The sequence below is a fragment of the Aphelocoma coerulescens genome, chromosome 1A (assembly GCF_041296385.1).
Source record: "Aphelocoma coerulescens isolate FSJ_1873_10779 chromosome 1A, UR_Acoe_1.0, whole genome shotgun sequence".
Taxonomy (NCBI): Eukaryota; Metazoa; Chordata; class Aves; order Passeriformes; family Corvidae; genus Aphelocoma; species Aphelocoma coerulescens.
Genome location: NC_091014.1, coordinates 36,789,433 through 36,812,968, shown reverse-complemented (window position 1 = coordinate 36,812,968; position 23,536 = coordinate 36,789,433). Strand labels below are relative to the sequence as shown.

Below are 23,536 nucleotides of genomic sequence, written 5' to 3'. Positions count from 1 at the left end.
GTGAAACTGTTAAGCTGCAATTATTATTGTGGTCTTCTACGGAACTGATATTCCCAATATCCACTAATAATGTAGCAGTTATAATAAGAGACTGCAATTTATCAGAATTCCTTTTTTTTCCAGCTCCTTATAGGTCTAATTTCCAGAAATATTTATTAATTACTTCTGCATTTGTTAGAAAAAAATTACTTGGCCATACTTTTCTTTGCATTCAAAGTAACACAGAGTTATCAAATATTGCTGCTTCTTGTTTGGGTGAGTCTGTATTAGTCTTCCTCAGAGGAAACCTCAACTCCAGAAATTAATACCAGAGGTACCAGCATTACCACAGAATGCTAAGATCACACATGACATACACCTAAGTTCTTATTTATCAAAGGTGGAAATGTCACAGAATTATTTCTAGTATGCAATTCCTTTTCCACGCAACAAAAATCTCAGTTTTCCCCAAAATCTTTCTCTAGGTTCCTGTGATCAATGCTCAATTTGCCTGCTCAAAGTTAAATAAAAATTTCAAAATAACAGTCCAGTTCAATTTTTTACATTAAGGAATACACAAGCCTAGAATAAAAGATATTGCTTCTTATGGACATTGGGGGGGGGAATAAATAAAATAATCACATTCCTGGTAAAAATACCACTGCAAGTGAAAAACTTTAGAAAATACTATCCCTCTCCTTACTAGCTATCAATTGCTTCTTAATGTTGGGGGAATTATTTTCAGCATGCAAATAAAAAGAAGCGAATCTATGTAGATCTTGGGAAAAACCATACAGAGAACAGTAGCGACTCCTATCTCTCCAGCACCTCAGGAGTGTCTAACAGGAGGATGTAGTGTGCATCACTCAAGCACTGGATGCTGAGCTTCAGAATAGCACTCAGGATTCCAAATAGAGACAATATTATCTTAAGAAGTAATGCCAAAGCATCAAATAGCAGCTGCATACATTTACTACAGGTAGAAAAAAGAGATACTGAAGAGGTTACTCTCCTTATACAATGGGCACCACTTCCTCCTAGTAAAAGGAAATGCTGTGTGTCCACACAAGCTAAAACCACAATTCCATTGATATATGAAACTACATGAGGCTCTTATTACTCGTAAATAAATGGAACACATTCAGTTGACTCCAGAAAAGAAATAGATCCTTTCAAAAGGTAATTACTTCCCCTCTGATGACCTCAGGCAATAATAAAATAGCTTTAAACAGCACCCTGGGGGAACGTAAGGAAGCATACTACGCAAATGAATAACTCAACTAGAAACAAAAACTTTCCTTTTATTTGGGTTTTCTTTTTGAGGAGTGATACTTTTGTTTAGAAGTTTTGGAATCACCTTGCACTTAGGAAAAACCATACAAGCAGGGCTCGCCATTGAAACTGTCAGTTACAGACTCTTGCGTTTTCCTGTGGCAGCAGAGTCAAGGAGTCACACGTGCAATTGGACTAAAGAACCTCCATATCCTTCGGGACAACTGGAATGTTAATTTCTGAGGGGAGCTTGCAGAAGCTATGCAAAATTACTGGGTGGAGGGAGTGGGGGAGGAAATAAAAATAGCCTGTATCTAGTTAATGTCTAGATGGCAAACTTCAATATACACAGAGAAGGACACTGAACTTTATTGCCTTTAAAGCTGATGTTTAAAAATACAACAGACATGTAACTGTTTAATGCAATGTCTCAATCTCCAAGTATATAGATACAACTTGCCCACAGAAATGAAATGCCTTTTCAGCAAATAATTCATAAATTGGGCTGCAGGTGAAAAGATTATTCTATGAAATACCTAAGCATGTAGAATCACAAAATATAGTTCCAACATGCTGGAATCACATTTGTTGAGTTCAAGGTTAATCTGATTTGATCTGCTAAGTGTTTTTTAGAGAAAAGGAAGAGTGTGATACTGTATCTACAGATGGTTGGACATAGAACATTATTGACGGTATTAATGGACAGAATGGGACAGAGATTATGACAGCTGGGAAGGGAAAAAGCTATAGCTTTCTGATTTTTTAATGCCTCTTGGTCTACAATACAGAAATAAGCATCATGGAAATATGCCTCCTGCTCAGAAGAAGTTACTCATTTCAAAGAACACTGACTTTCAAACAACAGAGCATGGAATTCCTAAGTATGGTTAAGGAGAGTCTGTACCCAAAAACCAAAAAAAAGCATTCCCTGCGCTGATCCCACAACCATTTTAAATTCCAAAGTGAGGTGTGGTAGCATCCTATTTAGTTACTGTGGGAAGAGCTTTCACTTTTAACAAAACTCCTAAAAGAAGTTTTATGTCCTTCTATCTGCCAAAGAAAACCAGAAATAAGAGAGACAGCTCCTTATTTTCCACAAGCAAGCCAGTTTTTCAGACCATCTTTCTTCTCTCAGACATCAGAAATTAAGGTAATGAACCGAAACAGCAGGAGGTTAAGTTTGAGATTTTTGTGAAGAAGATTTTTGTTTTACTTTTGTCTTTGCAAAAATACATGGCTGACGAACTTAAAACAGCTACACAAGGGGAAAGCAATACCTTAGCTACTTTCCTCCAGTTAAGACAGTCAAAGAAGTAGTATGTTCCCCTCTCGTACGTATTGGTTTTCATTGTTGGCTCCATGCCGGGTGCCCTGGTGATCCATACTCGTTCTTCTTTGTGGTATCTCCAATCCCGGTTAAATCTTCCATTTGTAATAGAAATGAAAAATAATTCTTAGTGTTAGTTATCTGAAATTGACTCAATAAACTAACTTTAAAGGTTTCAATCAGAATTGTACAATGCATTCAAATCCCAAACAAAATTTCTATGATATTGTTAAACCTGTGATTTCATACCTCTTCCACACAGTTACTACACCTCAAACTAAAACACATTAGAATCTTCAAGTCTGGTATGCTCAAACAACAAACTCTTTTAATGACTATTTACTGGTTCTTGTTTTGTTGATGATAGGTAAGTTACACATTCAATAACGACTGGCACCTGCCATGTTTTCCACAGTGCTTCATAATGCAAAATACGTGAGACAGGCTTTTGATTTCCACTATATGAATGTAAAAAAACTCTGTACAAAATGACACCAAGGTTGGAGGAGGTATTTAAAAAAAAGATTTACAGTTCAAGATTGACTAAGCTTCTTGCTTTCAATGTCTAACTTGTTGGGGGTATTCTGCTGTTTGGTTTGTTTTTAACATCTGCTGTTTTATTGTTGCAATAGATTAACTCATGTAAGACTGACAAAATAGTTTGAACGTACAGCTCTACTGCTGCTAATAGCTGTAATACATCTCCTCCATTCATGTAATAGAGATAAAACAGGAGATCTTCTCCATATCGGCCAAGTTTTATTGCAGCCAGCTGCAAAAGATTGAAGAAAACGAGGATGAAAAATCACAACAGATAAATGTTTTAAAACACACTACCCCACTTAAATAACACAAGGATACATTCAGAACTTCCATCCTTCCATTTTAAGTGTGTTGAAAATGATATTGTAATACAACAAGAGTAATAGTTATTAAAACAATAATTTTTTCTTCACTTTTACTTAACCTTTCCAAGTTAAAGCATACAATAGAAAAATACAGATGTAACAAATCAGCAAGACAGAATTTTCTCCCTGTATCTATCTGTGTATCCTCATCAACTTATTTGATTTGAAAAAACCCAACAAAACAACTTCTGCATGTATTTGCTCCCTTCACACCCTATTAAGTAACATTACTAAAATTTCTTATGCTATTTTTCAATGATCCCTACAAGTAGTTGAAAGAAAATACACCTCAAAAAAATCCCCTTTCATGTAGATATGGAATACAACAGATAAATGGGAACACAATTCTGAGCTTATCTTAAGAAGAAATACCTCCATTCAATTTGGCATTTGAATTGCATCACAAAAAACTTCATGTTCACGTGAAGGGCAAACTCTTAAAAACATACTGTGCTTTTTAGCTAGTCTTTTGCATGCCCATTCTCTTTTTGTAAGACATAATGGGTGCTTGATGTGTCCAATCAGCCTGTTAACACACCAGTGTTTCTATAAAGACTGAGGACATGCACAAAATGCACTGATTTTGAACCTTGATTTTGAACCTATCTGAAAGAAAATTTCAAAAATTACTGGTAATAAATTAACAAAAAACGCGCACACACACACACACACACACACACACGTACTCACCTTATCCCTAATGTGAATGTTAGTTAAGTATTCAGATGGAACATGGAAGTCTAAAAAAGAATCGGAATTGATGCAACTATTAAGACATGTAATGAATATAATTTGCAAATATTGATACTGAATTTAATAGTTACTTCTCTCTTACCTATGTCTTGAGGTCGACAAGGTGATGATGCCCACGGGGATGCAAATTTGGGATAAAGATTTCTGAAGAAAAAAGAAAAGCATAAATTTATAAAAATTAACCCCCAAACCAACCAACCAACCAACAATTGCCCTCCACCACCAATGTCGCAAACTTAAAAGCTGTATCTCACTAATCTAAATCCCTAGCTGGGGTGAGAAGAAAGAAGCAGACCTTCCTAAAGCACCTACATTTATTAATTTTCTTTTTAATATGCAGAGCAAGGCTGCATTTGAACTGCCATGGGAAACTACAGGGTCAAGATTTCCTTTTAAATCTATCTTTCCTTCAACTTAGGTGCCAGAGGTCCCAACCTTTTGCAGGTATCCAATGTTATCCAGGGTTTCAATTTAACTAGGAACAGTTGTCACAAGCCTGGTGGGTTCTGATTTATTAGCCTATGATTTAAAAGGGGATGAAAAATTTATAGTGGTAGGTTGCTTTTTAAAACTAACCAGTAAAGATTTTACACTTCTTCAAAACAGGAGTTAGAAGGGTTAATTTAAACCACTAGCAATATATATAGAATTCTACAATTTTGTTTCTAAAGAACATTTATTGTGCTAATTTTTTATGTCAGACAGGTAGTTTTACCAACCAAACTACCACAGAGGGCAGAAAAATTTGCCTTTTCATATGTGACATAGTTTTAGTTTTTCAAACAACAATTCATAGGGCAAGCAAAGAACATTTAACACAAGGAAAGATCACAGGCCAGACACTGAGGTCTGCATGGGCTGTTTTGTTTGCAAAGCTTTTCTGCAGCATAAAGTAAAACCAGCATTATAATATAGGATCTGTCTGAATTAAATGTTAACCCTATCCTCTCCAAGAATCTAAATACACTATATATAGTAATTAAATACTAAAAATACAGTTATTTACAGCATAGCTGCTAAGAAAAAGCAGAATAATAAGGACCCATTTTTCCTGTGCTTGATATCCATATTCATCAAGCTTCCCTGATTACATGCAGCTCCACGTAAATTTATGAAAGATGGAAACTATGTGTGTATGCTGTTTGGTCTTTGTTTTTTAATACAGTAAGTGCAAACTTTGCAATAGATATACTACTCTGTCTATAATGCTAACATTATATAAATCTGTGCTGAAACAAAATGGTGTGAGATTCTCAGCCAAAAATCAGAGCACCAGAAATTAATTTTTTCTTACAGTTACAGTCACTTAAAATATACCAGTTTTGTCCATACTGATCTGAGTTCCTTCTGTAACTAGTGGAAAAAGAGAGGCAGCACCCTGTATTGGTTGGTTATTCATCTCATCTGTTGTAAGCACTTCTCCTACCATTAGTGCAGTCACTAACTACTTTTCTCCCCATTGCCTCTACAGCAAACTTGGATGACTAAACTAGTTCACTTAGGTGAACTGAATCACTGGAAGTTAACTATAAAACTACACTTTCATTTAAACTGATCCAGTGCAGCCTAACACTGCAGGTGTTCTGTTCATCATTACACTAATATAAATTGAATTATCCCCAAATTGCCCAGAGTTAAGTGTAGATATCCCCAAGAAATATTATTATTTGAAAAGAAATGTACACATTACATTTATAAACAATATACTATCAATTCCTTGAAGAAAGTCCTAAAGAAGCTAGAAGAATAAGCAAAGCCACTAGGTTTACTGAAAGCTTGCCATGAAGCTTCATTATGAAAATTTTATTTTCCTGTCATTACATTTTCAAATTTTATTTGGCAAAATAGTTTGTGGGTTTGACAGTCAAGTGAGCTAAGTGAACGTACTATGAATGACAGCATAATAAAACCAAAACTGAAGACAAGATTAAAACACAGAAACTTACTCAGGAGAGTTGAGATTGAGACCTAGTGTTGTTAAATCACTTCCTAGTGCAAGGTGTACCATTCCTGGATCTGTCTCTGCTGCCCTGATGAATGTTAACAAGCCAATCATTCCAAACTGGTCCGTCACCATCCCTTGAGGAATGTTGGTAACCCGACCTAGGCAAGAAGAACAAATTAATTTTCTCCTTCTAAGTAGTGGAGCAATCAACAAGGCGATCTAAATGTCAAAACTTTTAAAACACAAAAAGTGGAATGACACATACCATCAGGTAACACCTGGATCCCTTTTTTCTGCTGGTTGTTGTTTTGCGTAGTTGAACTTTTATCTCCAGGAAACTTGGGCCCATCTGTGCTGGATGATGTTTTGCCTGATGTACTCAAATTCTATTAAACATAATTTGCAGAGTTGGTATGATGAAAACAAACCAAAATGAAAATACTTTTGACCATATCTTTTCATTCAAGCACTCTAAGCCAGTACATCAAGTTACTCCAATAAATGGCTTCAAGCTCAAGCTCCTGAATTCTGTTGACAAACCTTATGTACTATTTAACATTTTCCAAAGTATACCTGTCATAGAGTAATTACTATTAATAGGCTAAAGGTTTCCAGTCTAAAAGAATAAATTATTTTACACTTGAGTTGGAATACACAGTGGATATCCCAAGTGTCTGTGACTAGCGGTTCTTTTGGACTCACCACAAAACGGATGTTCCGCATAGTCTTGCTCCTGTGTAACACTCCATTACACAGTAACAGGTAATACTCAAGCCAATTTCAGGTGCAAGCAATATACAATTGGCCCCTTTGAAGCTACCAGTAAAGACATGTAAACACTATGTCTGATATAAACACTATGCTGGACTATGTCTGGCAACAGACTATGTAAACACACTATGCTCCAGGAACCTATATACTGACAAAATATATTTGCCATATGTATAATTTCTTACTCTTTATTTTAATTTACAGCTCTACAATAACACAATTAATCATATTCACTATCTCTCTCTCTCCTTACTATACTCAGTACTAACTGTATCAGAACATTTTCCTCATGATAAAACTGCCCACAACATTTGGGGCTAGACTTCCTAATCTCCCTTTTTTTGAACAGTTCATTTTTTAGTTCTTGCATGAGTTTGTTGTCATGTCTACTACTTATTCCCCAGTATTTATGCCACTGTCATTAACATACTTTTTGCAATTAGGAGTAATTAAACAATCAGAAACTAGAATATTTTGTCAAATCCTGCAGGAAACTGTCCTCTGTCAACTACATTTTATTCACCTTTCATTTGCATAAAATAGCATTTTTTATTACAAATCTTTCAGAGTAAACAATGAAGAAAAGCCCATAATCTTATGACCTAAGCTATATATCTAATGCACAATAATTATACCAATACTTAAGATATAATGTATCTCACTAGTCTACAATATAGCTGTCAATGCTCTCTATTAAAAGAGCTTGTTCCCTCTGATTCCACACCTCCCTTAAGAATTTTACCTTAAAGTAATATTGTACCACCTAACTTTTAAAGGATTTGACAACTTTGAAGAAAAATTACAGTGTATAAATTATTACTACTGATGAGAGGCATCAGTAGCAAAAAATGAGCTGTAATTGAGAGAAAAAAAATACAAATTGCAAACTTAAAAAATATTATCAGTTCTCAAAAATAAGTTTTGACATCTCCAAGAAGAGTGACTGTTTGGATCGAAAAACTTCCTGAGAAATTCCATTTACATAGTTACATTTCAAATGCTGCTTTTACAAAATCTCTCATTAATTTAGAGGGGCAAATTTGAAAATCTCTTATTACAAATATAATCACTGACCATTTTAAAATATAATCATCAAAAGAAGTATGAACACTGAAAATAAGAGAGGATTTAAGGTTTGCTTACGGATTTATTGTCATCATTACTCGATGTTGGATCTTTGTAGCTGGAGCCCGGTAATGCTGGAAAATCTTCATTGTGTATTGAAAAGTCCTGGGACTGCTCACTTGCTGGTTTTGTTACCATTCCAACTATCACCAAAATGAAAGCAGGAATAACATTAAATGACTGCTAAGTAAAAAATTTCTCTTCCGCTGATCTTGCTTACTGTCCATTTTCATTACGTGCAAGCTGTACAGCAATGACTTAAAAAAACAGGTAAAGCAAAACAAAGCATATTCATTCAAAACATCCACACATATTAGACTAAAGCCTCTTATTTATGTGTGAGCTGAGAAACACTCCAGGTTAAATTCATAGACACATCCACTGCACCTGTTTCACACATCTAAATAATCAAATAATCTTTTCAGGCATTATTAAAGCTGTATTTAGGTAAATCCACTGATCAAGGGTGTACTGCTTTTAAAAGTATGATACGTTTTTTCTCTGTCCCCTAATTGCATGAAGAATATTTTTGCATAATCTCTTCAGAAGCATGTATTCTCAAAGGACAACCAGCTAACTTGCAGCAGAACATGTCAGCAATGAAATACTTGCCTATGACATAAAAATGACTCCTACTTTCAGTATGAAAACTGAAATCATTTAGCCTGCAACTCTTAGTGCTCTGACCCTAATTTAAAAAAAAAGCAGGCCAGTCACATTGGAACATGGATTCCAACAACTGAACAGGAATTTTTTTTTTAATGCCAGTTCAAACTGAACCAAACCAAACAAGCCACACCACACACTCAAGAGTGACTAGACTTTGCTGAGACACAGAGAAGTAATACAGTGATTTGGTTGCAAAGAACACTGCACTAGAGGAACAGAAGACACAAGGAAGTCTAGGTCCTAATTTTCAAAGACTCTTAATAAATGGATAGGACTAAAACAGTTCAGTAGATGACAACATATGACTTATCTTTAGTATTCTGGAATTAGAGATCTAAGTTCCTTTATTTAAGAAAAAAAACCCAACACTAAGTTAAATCTTGTTTCTGCTGTTCAGCCTTTTCATCCAGAGTTATTAGAATTTCTTCCACTGGATGAATAAAATTGATAATGAATTAACTTTAATGCATATTCTTATTCCATCTAAAAGTTATGTGAAGTATAATTTTCCTGAATAACAAAGCATGAAGAAAGTAGGTCTCTGCTCCGTTTCAAATCTTCTCTTTCTTGTCCACAACCAAAAGTGCTCTCCACATTTTGTGCTGGAAGACAGTATCCAGTGTATCTTACATTTTCATTTTTTGTTTATACCTCCATACTCATCTGCTGCACTAAGCAGATGCTCAGGGTAACTCTTCAGAGAACTTTGTTTCGTGGTTCACCATGCAGTCATGCAAACAGCTATGCTAGCACCAAAACAGGGAAACGGTGTAAGCATAAGAGCAATTACAGATTTTTTTTATGCTGCAGTGCTGTTTAATATTGAACTCAATCTTCACGCTGAAGTACATCTGTGTGGATCTCCCTCCTATCTTCTAATAATTTTTCACATACTGTCTTCTTTTTCAGAGTTGGAACTAGACGGTCTTTAAGGTTCCTTCCAACCCAATCTATTCTATGATGGACAAAATCTTACATAAGCCTCTAGCTATATTAAGTCTCCACTCATGCTTGGTGCAAGTTTTGAGTGTCTTTATCTGGGGAAATCACTTTTTTTCTGTGTTTAACATTTCAGTTCAACTTGTTCAGTTCTTTCTCACAGCTATCTTATGCAGAGGGCCCTGGTTATGCCAAATCCATGAGGCCACTTGCTCTTCATAATGTGGTATCTATTATGTCCAATTAAAGTTGGAGTTATCTCTGAAAAACACTAGCTTTTTATAGTTAGAAAACACTAGGTTATTTTTGGTTCAAAATTGACAAGTGTCACAAAAATAACTTATGGTTATAAAAGCAACTTTTGACAGTAGCTGATGCAACATGCGTGACAAAATCTACTAAAGCAGTAACAAAAAGAAAGTTTTGTGCCTCACACTAGCTTACCTGAATTTTTTCAAGACCCAAATAACAAGATTTGTATCCACCTAAAGGCTTTTCCTTTTATTATTTTTTAACCTGTACAGCAAGAATTATATGACACATACTTGGAATCTGACTGATAATAATTGATGCTTACGGGTTATTTTTTTGAAATCTGATGTTCATCATAAGGGTGACAGTGAACAGTACAGCAGCCAATACTATCAATAAACAGCACAAGTTTACAATATGTTTACATCTTATGACTTTTTACACAGTAACACCTCTACTAATCTAATACTACTCCTGTAATTTGCTACTCAGACATCGACAGCTCTTGTATACACACAATTTGAATAAAACCTATCACCTAAGAAATTTCAAGAGTGAGTAACCTCAGAGCAATCACACCATACATACCAAAATCCCCAACAATCCCTACTGGCAGTGAAACTAAAGCAGATTAGTTCTAATACTCATGAAAGGGAGTCTCCAACCACAGATACTGATTACTCATTTTTTAAAATGAGTCTTAAACAGTTTATGTGTCTGGCATTTTTGAAAAGACTGTCTATTGTCTTATGAACAGAAAGAGGTGAATCAAGCAAATTTCATTTCACTTAAAGAGCTTTCAGAAGTATGGTCTTACCATAGGGTGCCCTTCCAGCTAAAGGGTTTATTAATGGAGTTGGATTGCCACTTCCTTCCCTTCTGTTTCTGTCTGCTAGTGCTGGAAAATCTGAGAGGTCCAGTCCTGTCACATTTTCACTTCCATCTACAATAAAAACAGGTATTTTTAAATCCCTTATGCATTTTTTTCAAAGACTTCCTTATGAACAAGATAAATGTAGGACATATTTTCTTTCAAGTTGATCTTTTTTCTCATTCTATAATTATTACAAGTAACTACAGCCTTTGTGTTACAAGACTAGCCTGAAGAGCATCAGGATGTTTGAAGTTCGCCTTCAAACAATAGCTAGTCAATAGCATTTAGTAAAGTCACCTCCTCTTGAATTAAAGACTGTATACATAAAATACAGGCAAACTATCAAAATTACAGTTCTAGAAAAGGTATTTAAATTTCTTTTAAATCTGCTTTAAATTTGAAGAGCTATCAAGAAGAAATTTGAAAGAATAACCCATATTAGCAGCAGCATCAAACAGCTCTACTGTCCTTAGATAAGGTAAGATAAAGCTGAAGCAGCTGAAAAGCCAATGCAGTGCAAGTTACATGGCAACACTTTTTGATTTGCAGCAGAAAATGCTACATAGGTGAGGCCAGAGCTGCAGCTCTATAAAAATGTCACAATGTCCTAGGGAATGCCCAAGCCCTTCTACTCTTGTGATGTCACCAGCACCTCAGGTTGCTTCATATATGCAGCCACATACAAAAGCATCAGCACAAATGAACCTAAATCATTTATGGAAAAAGGTATTTTCCCCTCTCTAGAACACTAAATTCAGGTGAAGAAGTAATTCCCAGAGAAAAATCACAACTTAAATAACTGACTGAAAGGATCATATGATAAAGCAGCTGTTCAAAAGGAGTTTGAGATTAAAAAAAAAAAAATAAAATGCTTTCTGACTGCTTTCACATACCTAATGCTTTTATAGGAAATGGATTAATCTTTTCTTCTCCGATATCCTTTTCAGGTTCAAGAGCTATTTTGTATTTCTAACCAAACAGGTATAATCTACAGCCATGTGACGTACAGCAAATATACTACAGAACTACTTTCACTTTGTCTTCAGAACTATTAAAATCCACTGCTATGAAGTAGTACCCAGTTATCTAGCATTGCTCTTGGAGCACCGTTTTTATGGAACAACTGAAAATGATCAGAAAGTTGCATTCCAACAGAACCAAGTATTTTTAATTAGACTTAAAAAAAAAAAATCTCTACTGTAGTTTAAGATCAGTATTACATAGAATAAACTCACCCGTTCCATTAAAAATGTTACTTGATAAGGAGTTATTCATTCCAAATGCCTGATTTCTGTTCATCCCAAATCCAGACATACTGTGAAAAAAATCCAGGAAGTCAGATAAAAGGATATACATACTTTGTATTTCCAGTGGAAGATATTAAGGGGGGAAAAAACCCTGTAATTATTTCAAGCTAGCCTAAACTCGGTTTTCAATTATTTTCTGAAAACACTGAGCAGCAGCAACAGGCACTGCTCAATCAGGTCAACTGGAATGACTTCAAAATACCTCAGTTTTTTAATAGCCATTGTGTATTAAGACATCTGTCAACAAACAAGTTATGACAAACATGATCGTTACTCAATATTTCATATACAAAAATGAAGCAGCAGTAAATGCAGTAGTTAAAAGTCAGGCTGTAATCCATTATTTGGCAGGTAGGAAGCTGGATCATGAAAATGACCAAGTTTGTCATGACTCATTTATAAGCTGAACAGTTATGATGTGCAATCACAACCATGTACACATGGCATTACTGTGAGCAGAGGGATGGTCTCTGTCAAGAGATGAGCTACAAGTTCCATATAGTCAGGCAAAAACATTTAAAAACATCTAAATATCACAATGGACTACTGTGGTTGCACAGACACCTTCACAAACAATCCATTTCATCCCACAAGAGCTGGAGATTTCAAGAAGCCCAAAGGTAGGGCCCCAGCTGAGTGAAATTTTTAACGTCTGCCCTGTGGAAATCACAACATCCAGTTTTCCCCTGTAAGAGGATAGAAGCTGATACTTTGGAAATTTCCATAAATAAAAATATGAAATGCTTCCCTAGTGGAAATTTTACCAATGCAAACTTTTTACACAGTTACAAATCTGAAGCATTTAACTCTAACTTGAAATACCTTCAAATGCTTCATGTTCAAAAATCTAACCTAAAAACTTTCATTGCTCCAATGAAGCAATTATTCAGAAAATGCTTCTTGAAAGTCACATAATATATGCACCTTACAAGCAAATGACAAATTCTTTTTCCCGAAGTATGTTTAAGAAAATTTTGAAACTATCAATTATGCATTGGATACGTACTACTATACTTCCATAGGCTAATAAGCTGTGGAATATGAGCCAGTCATTGTTTCAGAGAGACTTCCTTCTCCATTTGTAAGACTTGTAGCTTATTGAACATGAGAAATGCTAACAGCAAAGGATGAGCATTTTAATCCAAATATTCCTACACATAGGGATTTCATTATCCACCCTACAGCTGAATGATATTTAAACAAGTACTTTGTACACATGTATCAATATCCAGTATCATTGTCCTTTACACACAGAGTTTTTAAGTATATTACTACTTCATCCTTTTGTGATCTCACATTTCAAAAATACTTTAAAATATACTATCTTTTAAAATGATACCTCTACTTGTCACTAAACAGAAAAGACAAACTCTGCTTAAACAGAGGGAAAAGACAAAATCTTTTCACGCTCCAAGACCACAAACTGCTAGTACTGGATCACTATTTGCTGTGATTGAGAACAGCATCTGTATGCCTGTATCATTGTGAAACTACAAAACTAAACAACCTGATTAAGATTCAGAATAACTGTGACAATAGTTTTTACTTTCCTTTATCTATTTTGTAAAATGCTAGACTGGGTTAGAGGTGGCACCTGACTGCCATGAGCTTGTTTGTGCTCTGTATAAGAGGTACTCCTCTAAGGAACAGCCTGAAGGGAGAACAAGAACTTAACTGGGAGCACAGGGATCATGAAGAAATGGAACCAAGCCTCAAAAGCAGTCAGCCATGCTAAGCTGTGACTACACACATTTAATTATTAGAACTAAGACACTATGTACTACAAGTTTATCAGTATGAATGAAGCATAAACACAGCACTGTAACAGTTAAAGCATAATGATTTATGATGTTAGTATCCTGCCCAGAATTAGAAAAGGAAGAAATTGAGAAACTTTTGGCATCCAAATGAGCACTAAATCCCTAAATGAATGGCAAGCCACTCTTCTCTATATCATTCCAGAATTTAAAGAAGTAAAATACCAGATCCTTACTGTATCTGAATCAGTTTACTACTCTTGCAGAATAACTATCGTGTTTTTAAATTTTGCCTTCCTTCTTCCCAAAGTCATAATGAACAGTTTTAAAACAGATGCAATAGAAATTCAGTAGTCAGAAAAAGAACTTAGCTTAAAGGCCTCAAAGACCTTTCGAGAATACTACAAGGAGCTTCAAAGTTTATTGCCCAGACATGAATACAGGAAGCAGGTTTAAAGATTTATTCTAATGGATAAAAATTACATTTCCAGAGCAGCATGTCTATGGCTGTACAGGGATGGTCCAGTTAAAGAGCCTTACCTGTTCACAGTAAAAGGTTGTCGAGAGGGTTGCTGCTTTGGCATACATATTATGCTTGGAGAGCTTCTGTTGGGGCTGCCTAACCCTGAACTGCTCATGCTGTTTGTCCTGCTGGGAATTCCAATGCCCTGACCAACCTGGGAGTGGTTCATCATATTCCTAGGATTCATAGGCAATATTCCCCTGAAAGAGAAAAACCATCCACAGAGATGAATCTGTACAACAGTATTTGGCTACTCATTTAGATTACTAATGCAGGATGGACTCCGAGCTGTTGCAACTTAATTTGTGCTTAGCGACCAAACACTGTGTTTGGATTACTCTATAATTAATGCAGTTCTGTATTTCTTCAGAAATACCAAATGACCCAGTACACAGTAATCAAGTCCTTTGTCAGGTGTAGATAAATACTTAAGTATTATGCATATGAAAAGGCGTTACAGCTCTTTTCTAATGAGCACTTCAGACCTACTATCTTTGTATTCTTACATGGTGTATGACACCACACCAAAATTTTAACTGTACAATCAAATAACAACCTCTTACATTCTGAAGCAGAATTTGCCAGCAATTTGTCCTTTACATACAAAAATAAATACTGTCTTACAGTAAATCCTTACATTTTTATGGTATTATTTCCCTAACACAGGCAGAGGTCCATAGAAACTACTTTTCTTCTTTTTTAATTTATCAGACTGCAAAGTATGAGACAAAATATGCAGAACATTTAACAAGAGCTCTGCAGAAAGACACGCAGAAATATCGGCTATCGATAAATACCTGCTCGGAGATGGAGGCGTGTGAAGTGACATTGTTGGTACCCCTGTTGTTGGCGTTACGTGGCTCGGTAACTGAGTGCCTTGTGATAAGCTGCGATTTAACTGAGGGGTATTGTTGCTCATTCCCCTCATTGGAAGGCCTAGTGCACCTATTGAAAAAAAATTCAGAGGGGTGGAGACAGAGCAATCAGGAACAACGTCTTCTTCCATCAGGTGTAGATGGAAACAATTTATGGTGACAACGTACAAAAAAGTGTAAAGACTGAAGGAAAGTACAGTGTAAAAACTAAGTCCTTGTTTGGATAGTAGAAACCCAATTATCAAATCTATCCCCACTTCTGTTTAACTTTGGAAAGGCTCTTTAAGGAATTTCTTATTTGAAGCCACTAACAAAATTTTGTTTCCTCTGAGACGTATACTGTAAAGGGTTGAATTTTGAGTTTTTTGATCAGGACATGAAAATCTACAAATTATTTCAAAAGAAGGCAGCATTTTAGGAAAATTGGTAACTTCACTCAGAAATATGCCAATTACTTTTGAATAAATAAGTATGTATTTGATGAGTACTTAGAACACTGATTTGTCTTGCTAAAAATTAGGCAAATCTTTGATAAAAAAAGCAAGTGATGGATATTTAATTAACAATAACATTGTTTTTAGGACAGCGAAAACAACATTTGAGGCCAATTCTCTCTTTACAGTTTAAGTAGCTTCTTTATGGCAACAGTATTTCAGTGTCTATGATCAAGTTTGACCTTCTAAGAAAAGAAAGCAAGCAGAATTTTAATGGCCCTCTATTAGCATTTAAAAACATACAGAAGAGTTTTAACAATGTGATCAAAAGTATTTTCTACACAAACAATTGTGTGTGACAGAATAAAGCAAGCACTTCAGTGAGGTAAAGAATTCAATTATTTTCATTGAGAACAGCAGAAAACAGCCAGTTACTGCCCTGTGTTTCAAAATGTCCAAAAACTTTATGAAGTTTTTCACCATTCTCACATCACTTTTCTGTGTTTAAGAAGTTCCAGAATTATGTTCAAAGACGAGAAAAAGTCATTTAGTGTAACATGGCCATAATAACAAATTTAGCATATAAAAAACAATGGCTGTGACAGCTCCTATTGCTTTGGCATAAGGCTACTGAGGCAGACTGACAGAACTCAAAACCTTATCTTGCAGACCAAACAAAAGAAAATTCTGATGGATCAGCACTCTCCCATGGTAGAACACCCCTGCAGAAGAGCTGAATATGCCAGTGTGTAACATGGTTAAATACTAAGAATGCAAAGAACAGACACAGCATATGCTCAAATTATTATCATGGACAAAGCCTGAAGAAATTTCCCAGTCATTCAGCTTTTACACTTTAAGAACTGCAGTCTGTGTCATACCCTAAAATTTGCAATCCAGGGAGTTTGCAATAAAAGTCAGCTGTTTAAAACACTCAGATTTATCTCTATACATTCAGATTAAGAGGTAGTGTGACTTGCTATAACAAGCATCCTAACATTTCATTAAAAGTTGATTACATCAAAGTATTCACTGTAAATATTTTGGCAATTTGCTGCATCAGAATAATTTCAATGAGCATAAATATATATTATAAATAATATTTTCCCTTGATTAACAATTACATGGGATTTTAAAAATAAAACAGTACAAAAAAATACATACACTTCCAAACTAGATACAGCACACCAAAAAACCCAATTAGGATATTCAACTTAATTTTGTGCAAGCATTTGTTTTAGCAAAGCCAGTTTTAGATGGTTATTTCTTCTTGTTGGCTTTCTTTAAACTAGAATTTGTAACTATTAAAGTTGTTACAGTGAAGTAGAACCATATTCCTTGGCAAGGAGGGGCAGTTGAAATATTCACCATAAGAAGAAAAAAATCCGAAACCCTTTTTTCTTAGACTTTCCACTTTTCTAATGGATACAAGAGATCTACATGGGCTGTGTTGGAGGCAGACCAATGAAATAGCTCATTTCCTTCCTACTGGTCAAGTTTAAGTTAAATTAATGCTGTAACATGACATCTTGCTTAATGACTGACAGCTACCAATCATTAAAAGTGCATAGGCGCTATCAGCTTTGTTTTTCCTAAAGTATATTTTAATCATAACCATGACTTTAACACAAAAGTTTCTTGCCCCTTTTTCTCAAGATCAGGTAGAAAGTGAAACCTGATAATATTTATTTTCAAGGTTTTAGGCATATATGTCTCCATGTTACAGAGATTACATCCTAGGCACAGCAACCAATTGAATGAACAACCAAGTTGATAAAAAAAGTTGAACTTAAAAAATAACAAATAACTGTGATAAACAGAATGAATAAACTATTTCAGTATCTGCATACAGGTAAGTCTGAAAGGTTCAACAGTGCCAGAATGAGCACCTTAAAGACAAGAGCCAAACATGACTCTCACACTGGCTAGAAGCTGCTCATATAAATCTCAGTAGCATAAAAATGGCAGTTTATATTACAGGGTCACTCATCAACAGCCACTGAGATAGGAAAAAACTTCCAAAAAACCACTGCCACCAAAAAACAAACAAAAAAAAAAAACCCAAACCCCACTGTATTTTTAAAACTATTTCAAGAAAGCCGAAAGAAGTTGGGAAGGCCATGCATCTAGCAAATAAAGCTTTTGGTCTGTCCAGATAAAAAAGTCCAGACTCTCTGAAGTTCTCTGAAAACACATTTTCTTGCAATCTGAGTCAAATGCACTTAGCGAGACAGCAGAAAATATTTTAAAGCATACAGTGACAAAGGAGAGATGATATTCACAACCAGTTTTACTTGTGGAATGGTATCTAACTCAGATATTCTGAGCCACTGCCTGAGTGCACCTCTCGGTTACCAGAAGGTTTAGTTCTCAGCGCTGGCCCTAAGTTAGGTGGTCCTTAAGTTAGCATTACACTGAGACTGTTGCTCTATAGCTCTTCTATTGCAACAGTGTCCATATGACTGGCAGATACATGAAGTCTTCAAGGTACCGGAAAGAAAAAAAACAGTGATGCAGAAAGTAATAATCCTAATGGCATATCTCTTTGTCAAATCCAAGTTGCCAAGCATGCACACAAGATTTATTGTGCTCCTGTAGAGCATGAAATACCAGTTATATTTAAGGTATAATTTCCTTCTATTCCTTATATAGTTTTCTGAGCTAGGCTCATTTTGGCCCAGCTTTCTTTCTTCAGGTTTTTCCTTCAGAGAGTCTGTTAAATCACAGATAATTAAATCACAGATAATAGTATGGTTATATTTGGATATTTAGCAGTTATAAAGTGACATATATGACATTTTGCACACTAAACACTGCAAAAATGCATATTAAGCAAAGCAAAAATGTATCTTAAAATAATTGTATATAGAGACATACTCTCATTTTTACAATCACCAGAAAACAAAGCCATCTGCATGTTCCAGAGTGTCAAACTGTAATATATTTAGCATAAAATAAAAATAATATTGATAAAAAGAATTCTTACTTTGTTGCCCGTATAAACTTGCCCCAAACTGAGACAGCTGACCTGATGTTGATGGTGATGCCAGCATCTAAAATGTAAGAAGATTAAGAGGTTATTAAAGACAAAGATATTGTGCTATCTTGATCTAGAAGTTTACAACACTATGTTATGCCAAGAAAACCAAAACAACTGAAAACTCATTCAAAGTCATGAAAAATTTTAGAAACTCCCGAAAATATCTGTACAGTAACACATGTAGCAGTGTATTACACATCAATAAAAATTTATTACTTCACCTGTATAAACACAGACCTTTACTTGCAACAAAGAGCACGAAGATCTACAAGCTTTCAGGTTTTCCACCCTTGCAGCTAGAAGACCCATCATTACAGAAAAAGAAATACTGCTTTACTTAAATCAGAGATCTTCCTCCTCTGCAAACCGTGTCTCATACAACCAGATCACTTCCTGCTCAACAAGTGAAAGTTTTGTATTATCCTTTACAATATAAGTGGATAGGTAGCAGCAGGTCTAGATGAACAGATGAACTTCAGATAAGATTCCATTGTTAAAACTATAATACACTGCCCTAAGAGCTAGCTTAATGCTTGTACACAGATATGAACAGGACTCACAAATGTCAGAAGCAGTATTTCTTGCTCTACCATGCCCACTTTAGAGAAATCACGTATTACTAAATATTTCCATTAAACCCTTTATCAACTTTCAGACACCACACCAGAAATGTGACAAACTCTAGAGACTCTTGGGAAGAAGAGTAAGATCTAACTAAAAATCACCAGCACCATCTATGAAGAAAGATGGAGATTTGGGTTTGCATACCCTAGAAAGAAGGCAACTAATGTAGGCACATGACACCAGATTTCCAATCTCTGTTCTAAGGGGAAAAGAATAAACTGTTCTCCATGCTTCTGAAGAAATGTAGAGTATGAATAAATTTGAGAAACAGTATTAATAACTTTTTAGACAACAGTCTAAACATTTGGAAAAAACCCCTTTGCAATCTTGAGGGAAGTTAAATATTGGAACATCCATCCCCGTATGCTTTTTTTTGTTGATTAGCTGATCACCAACACTAGGTATAGCTGATTGTCTCCCTGGAACAAGAAGAGTTATTAGCTGACCTAATCCCTCCGTCCACAACAGCACATGCTGCTTCTCTTAGTAACACATGGGCAAATAGCTGCTTGTTTAGTGAATTAGTCTGGACTTGGACTGAATTTTAGGATGGTTTCATGGAAAGGAATGTCTGGATTCTTAGACATAAGGCAATTTCAACCTTTTTCGACTTGAGAGTAAAGAATTCAAATCAAAATAACTGTGATAAACTGCAAATTGCTTTGTTGATATCATCTAGACAGATGAAAAATTCAAACAAACCTTATAAACTGAATCTGCTAGTTGTCTATACTGGGGCCAAATCCAGATGGTAGAAATGAGAAAGAAGACATGTAGGGTAAGTCACTAAGTATCAAAAGTAGCATTCATATCTGTAAGTCACAAAGTATTTATGATTTTTTGAATATTTACACAAGGCATGAAAAAAATTACAGCAGGCAATTACTGTAGACCATCAGAAAATATATCAGTAATATTACCTCAACATACATTATACTCACACATATTAAGAACAAAGTGCACATATTTGATAGTAAGCAACTACAGGAACAAACATCCATACTAGTGTACACAGGCGATTTGAAACAGCAAGACAAGATCTTCTTTCTTAGTGAAGAACTCACTGTGAACAAAAACCCACTTTAAGTAACAACCAATGGCTTCAGCTCAGCATTCGTATAACCAAGTTCACAGGCCATAGCTGCATCAGCAAGAGATGCAGCCAGAGGGAAGAACATTTGTAAAAAAAAAAGTTGGTTCTGGGGGCCTAACAGCTACTGTATGCTTTCCTAACTAAAACGCTTGATGCCATGGACTAGTGAGTGGACTAGCCAATTAGTGAGTAGTACATGTCTGGTACACTGCTGAAACATCACTTCCAACCTGTTTTTATTCAGAAGGAATAAAATTCACTCACACTAATGTTGCTCTGCAATATGAACCAATGCATGATGAAGTGGGGACACTTGGGAGACAAGACTTCAAAAGCACACTTCCCCCCCAAACCAATCAACTGATGTTCATTAAACACTGATAAAACAAGCTGACACAGTAGTTTTTAAGAAAGGAAAGACAAAGTAAAATGGTGAAGTTAAAAAAACAGCATTCAAATTTGACAAATTGGAAAATCCTAGAACATGTTGCAAGGTGTGAAAAATTGTAATTCTATGGGAAAAAATGAGAGGCAGAAAGTTGTAAGACAATGATAAAGGCACAGACAATGATAAAGGCACACAAGTTAGAAAATAAAAACCAACAAACCAGACACTGAGATAGAAACATCAGTCAAAAAGTACTACCAGCTTTGGGACAGATAAGCCAAGCAGTTAAGCCAAAAAAGAACATCTCAGAAGCACAGCTGCTCAGGGAATTCAAAAATTGCTGTGATGGCATGTGATGTAATAAGCAGAAGATGGTACAGACCTCAGCATAAAAATCTTTTATTTATAATGTTAATTTGGAGTAAAAAACTCCATAATTAAACCCCTAAGAGACAATAGATTACTTTAAAGAGGAAAAAAAGAATCCCACCTCTTGTACAATGAATACTACTTGATTTTTAAAATTCATTTAAAAGCAGTAGCAAATAATATTTATTGAACACTACTTCTTAGAAAGAGGATTTTCTTTTGAAACGTTGCAAAGTAGGTCACATCTATTGTGCCACTTACTTTTACATGAAAAGTTAATTGCAAAATGACTTGTAGAGAAACCTTTATAGAAAACCATAACAAAGGCCAAGCGTTAAATTCAGTAAGTCTGATAACTTAATGTCATAACATGCTTAGAAAATCAAAGACAACAAGCCTCAAGAAGGAATCAATAAAAAATCCTGTGCATCTGTTACAGGAAGATTAAATGCAGCGTTTCTCAAATCTCATGGAGAACAAATACGGTGTATGGGTATCTCACTTATTCCATCTCTACTTTACTAAACACCTTTTTCTGTCATATCTAAGTAAGGAACAATTTTAAATTGTCTTGTTTTTCTATTATTTCCATACAATTTAGACCAAGGAAAAAAAATTAAATTCAGCAAAACCTTAACCTATATTACCAGAACCTTGATTGCATTCAAACCCTCTGCACCACTATGATAGTCTACTCAAACTTGGTCTACCAAAGATAATGAAGATTCAAGATGAATGGCATTAGTATTACTAAAAACATTCCTTCTGGCATTTTGCAATCATTATTTCATCTGACTGGGCTACTTGCTACATGACACAGAAAATAAAACAACTCTCCATGAGCATGCTTGCAACTGTGACTGGAAGTCACTTGAATTTCTTTTAGTCTACAATAGCCAAAGGTCATAACCTTAATAAAAACCAAAGCAGGCTAAGACTTATGGTGACTAAAGCATATTCCAGTTGTTAAGACCTACTAAGTTGTACACAATTATGTCAGAATCGTAGGGAAAAAATGCTCAGAATTATAGTTGTAACAACCTAAATCAATTTGCTAGTGGTTAACAGCCACAAAACCCAGCATGAGATTTCTTCTTTTCCAACCTTGTATCACCAAACTAGGCAGATTTTTTTTCAATTAGCTTTCCCTATGTTGTTATTAGGAGACAGAGGAGGCCTAAGACTTGCGTCTCCCATGGGACAAGGTGACAACTGAGCAAAAACGACATTGTGTAACATGAAGGGTGCACTCTGCCAGCATACTGGCAAGACCAACACTCAGTACTGGCAGGCTGAAAGACTAAGTTGATGACAGTCAAGACATGGATATCATTTTACTCATAAGCCTCAAAGAGTGACAGGGCAATTTTGATCATGGAAGATTATGCATCTAAACTCAAACCAACTGATGATCCAAGCAGATGGCCCAATTTTTCTGGACTGGTCCACACCAAGAATCAATAAGCTGTAAGGGGCTATCAGACAATTTCCTATCCCTAGTGCTGAACAAGATTTTACTTTAACTGCTTTCATTACTCTTGATCAGTTTACTGCAATAAGTTCATTTGAGAGCGTCAAGAGATCTCGAAAAACCAGCACCAGGAAATGCTTACATTTGCCAGAACTGCGAAAAAACCACTGCACTTTGCAACCCTCTCAGGAGGGCGGAGAACATAGGCTGCAGCCTTCCTGAAAGCAGAGGGAGGTGGTTGGAGGGAGGTCCAGCGGCAGAGCTGGCTGAACAGGCTCCTGCCTCCCCGTGCACTGCAGCATCCTGCCTCTTCCAAGCAAAGCCCCAACTCAGTGTGGGGACAGCTGCCTGTCACCATCACTGCCATGGTAGCACACACTGGCAGGGTGGCACCAAGAAAACTCAGTAAAGCAATTCTGTGAAGGCCGCTACATTATGTAGTTATAGCCGAAAGCTACTTTCTTAAACATGAGGCAAGCTGTAGCTAAAATACATAGATCTAGCACTACAAAGTCAACCCCTAAAAGCAAAATGTGTTAGAATAAGCAAGTTTGTGAGTAATATCAGGCCTGATAAATGATGGGTTTCTCATAGATGCAAACATCAGCATCATTTTGTATTTACACTACTTTATTTCTGGTATCTACCATCTGTGCTGCACTACTTAATAACAACATCTGACCCACAGCCTCAAAAGAAGAATGCGTTATACTGATGTAAATAACAGTAGTAAAACTAGTCAACAAATAACAGATAAAAATACATATTTTTCTAGACTGACAGTTTTTAGTAGTGTTATTAGTCTTCCTCTTTAAACCACCTTTTAATACAGCACTCACAA

The 23,536-nt window shown here is 35.6% G+C and overlaps 1 protein-coding gene across 3 annotated transcripts in view; it reads right to left on the bottom strand.

Annotated features, from left to right (window-relative positions):
- Positions 1–23,536, bottom strand: part of CNOT2 (CCR4-NOT transcription complex subunit 2) — an 84,618-nt gene that overhangs the window by 5,435 nt on the left and 55,647 nt on the right. For all 3 annotated transcript variants that reach the window (XM_068998993.1, XM_068999000.1, XM_068998984.1), the window contains 12 exons: positions 18,697–18,763; positions 15,199–15,346; positions 14,419–14,601; positions 12,050–12,129; positions 10,758–10,883; positions 8,099–8,223; positions 6,450–6,570; positions 6,186–6,342; positions 4,322–4,383; positions 4,177–4,226; positions 3,250–3,350; positions 2,529–2,673 (listed from right to left, as the gene is read on the bottom strand). In XM_068998993.1, coding sequence (XP_068855094.1) covers positions 2,529–2,673; positions 3,250–3,350; positions 4,177–4,226; positions 4,322–4,383; positions 6,186–6,342; positions 6,450–6,570; positions 8,099–8,223; positions 10,758–10,883; positions 12,050–12,129; positions 14,419–14,601; positions 15,199–15,346; positions 18,697–18,763 — 1,365 coding nt within the window. The remainder of the gene's footprint in view (positions 1–2,528; positions 2,674–3,249; positions 3,351–4,176; positions 4,227–4,321; positions 4,384–6,185; positions 6,343–6,449; positions 6,571–8,098; positions 8,224–10,757; positions 10,884–12,049; positions 12,130–14,418; positions 14,602–15,198; positions 15,347–18,696; positions 18,764–23,536) is intronic.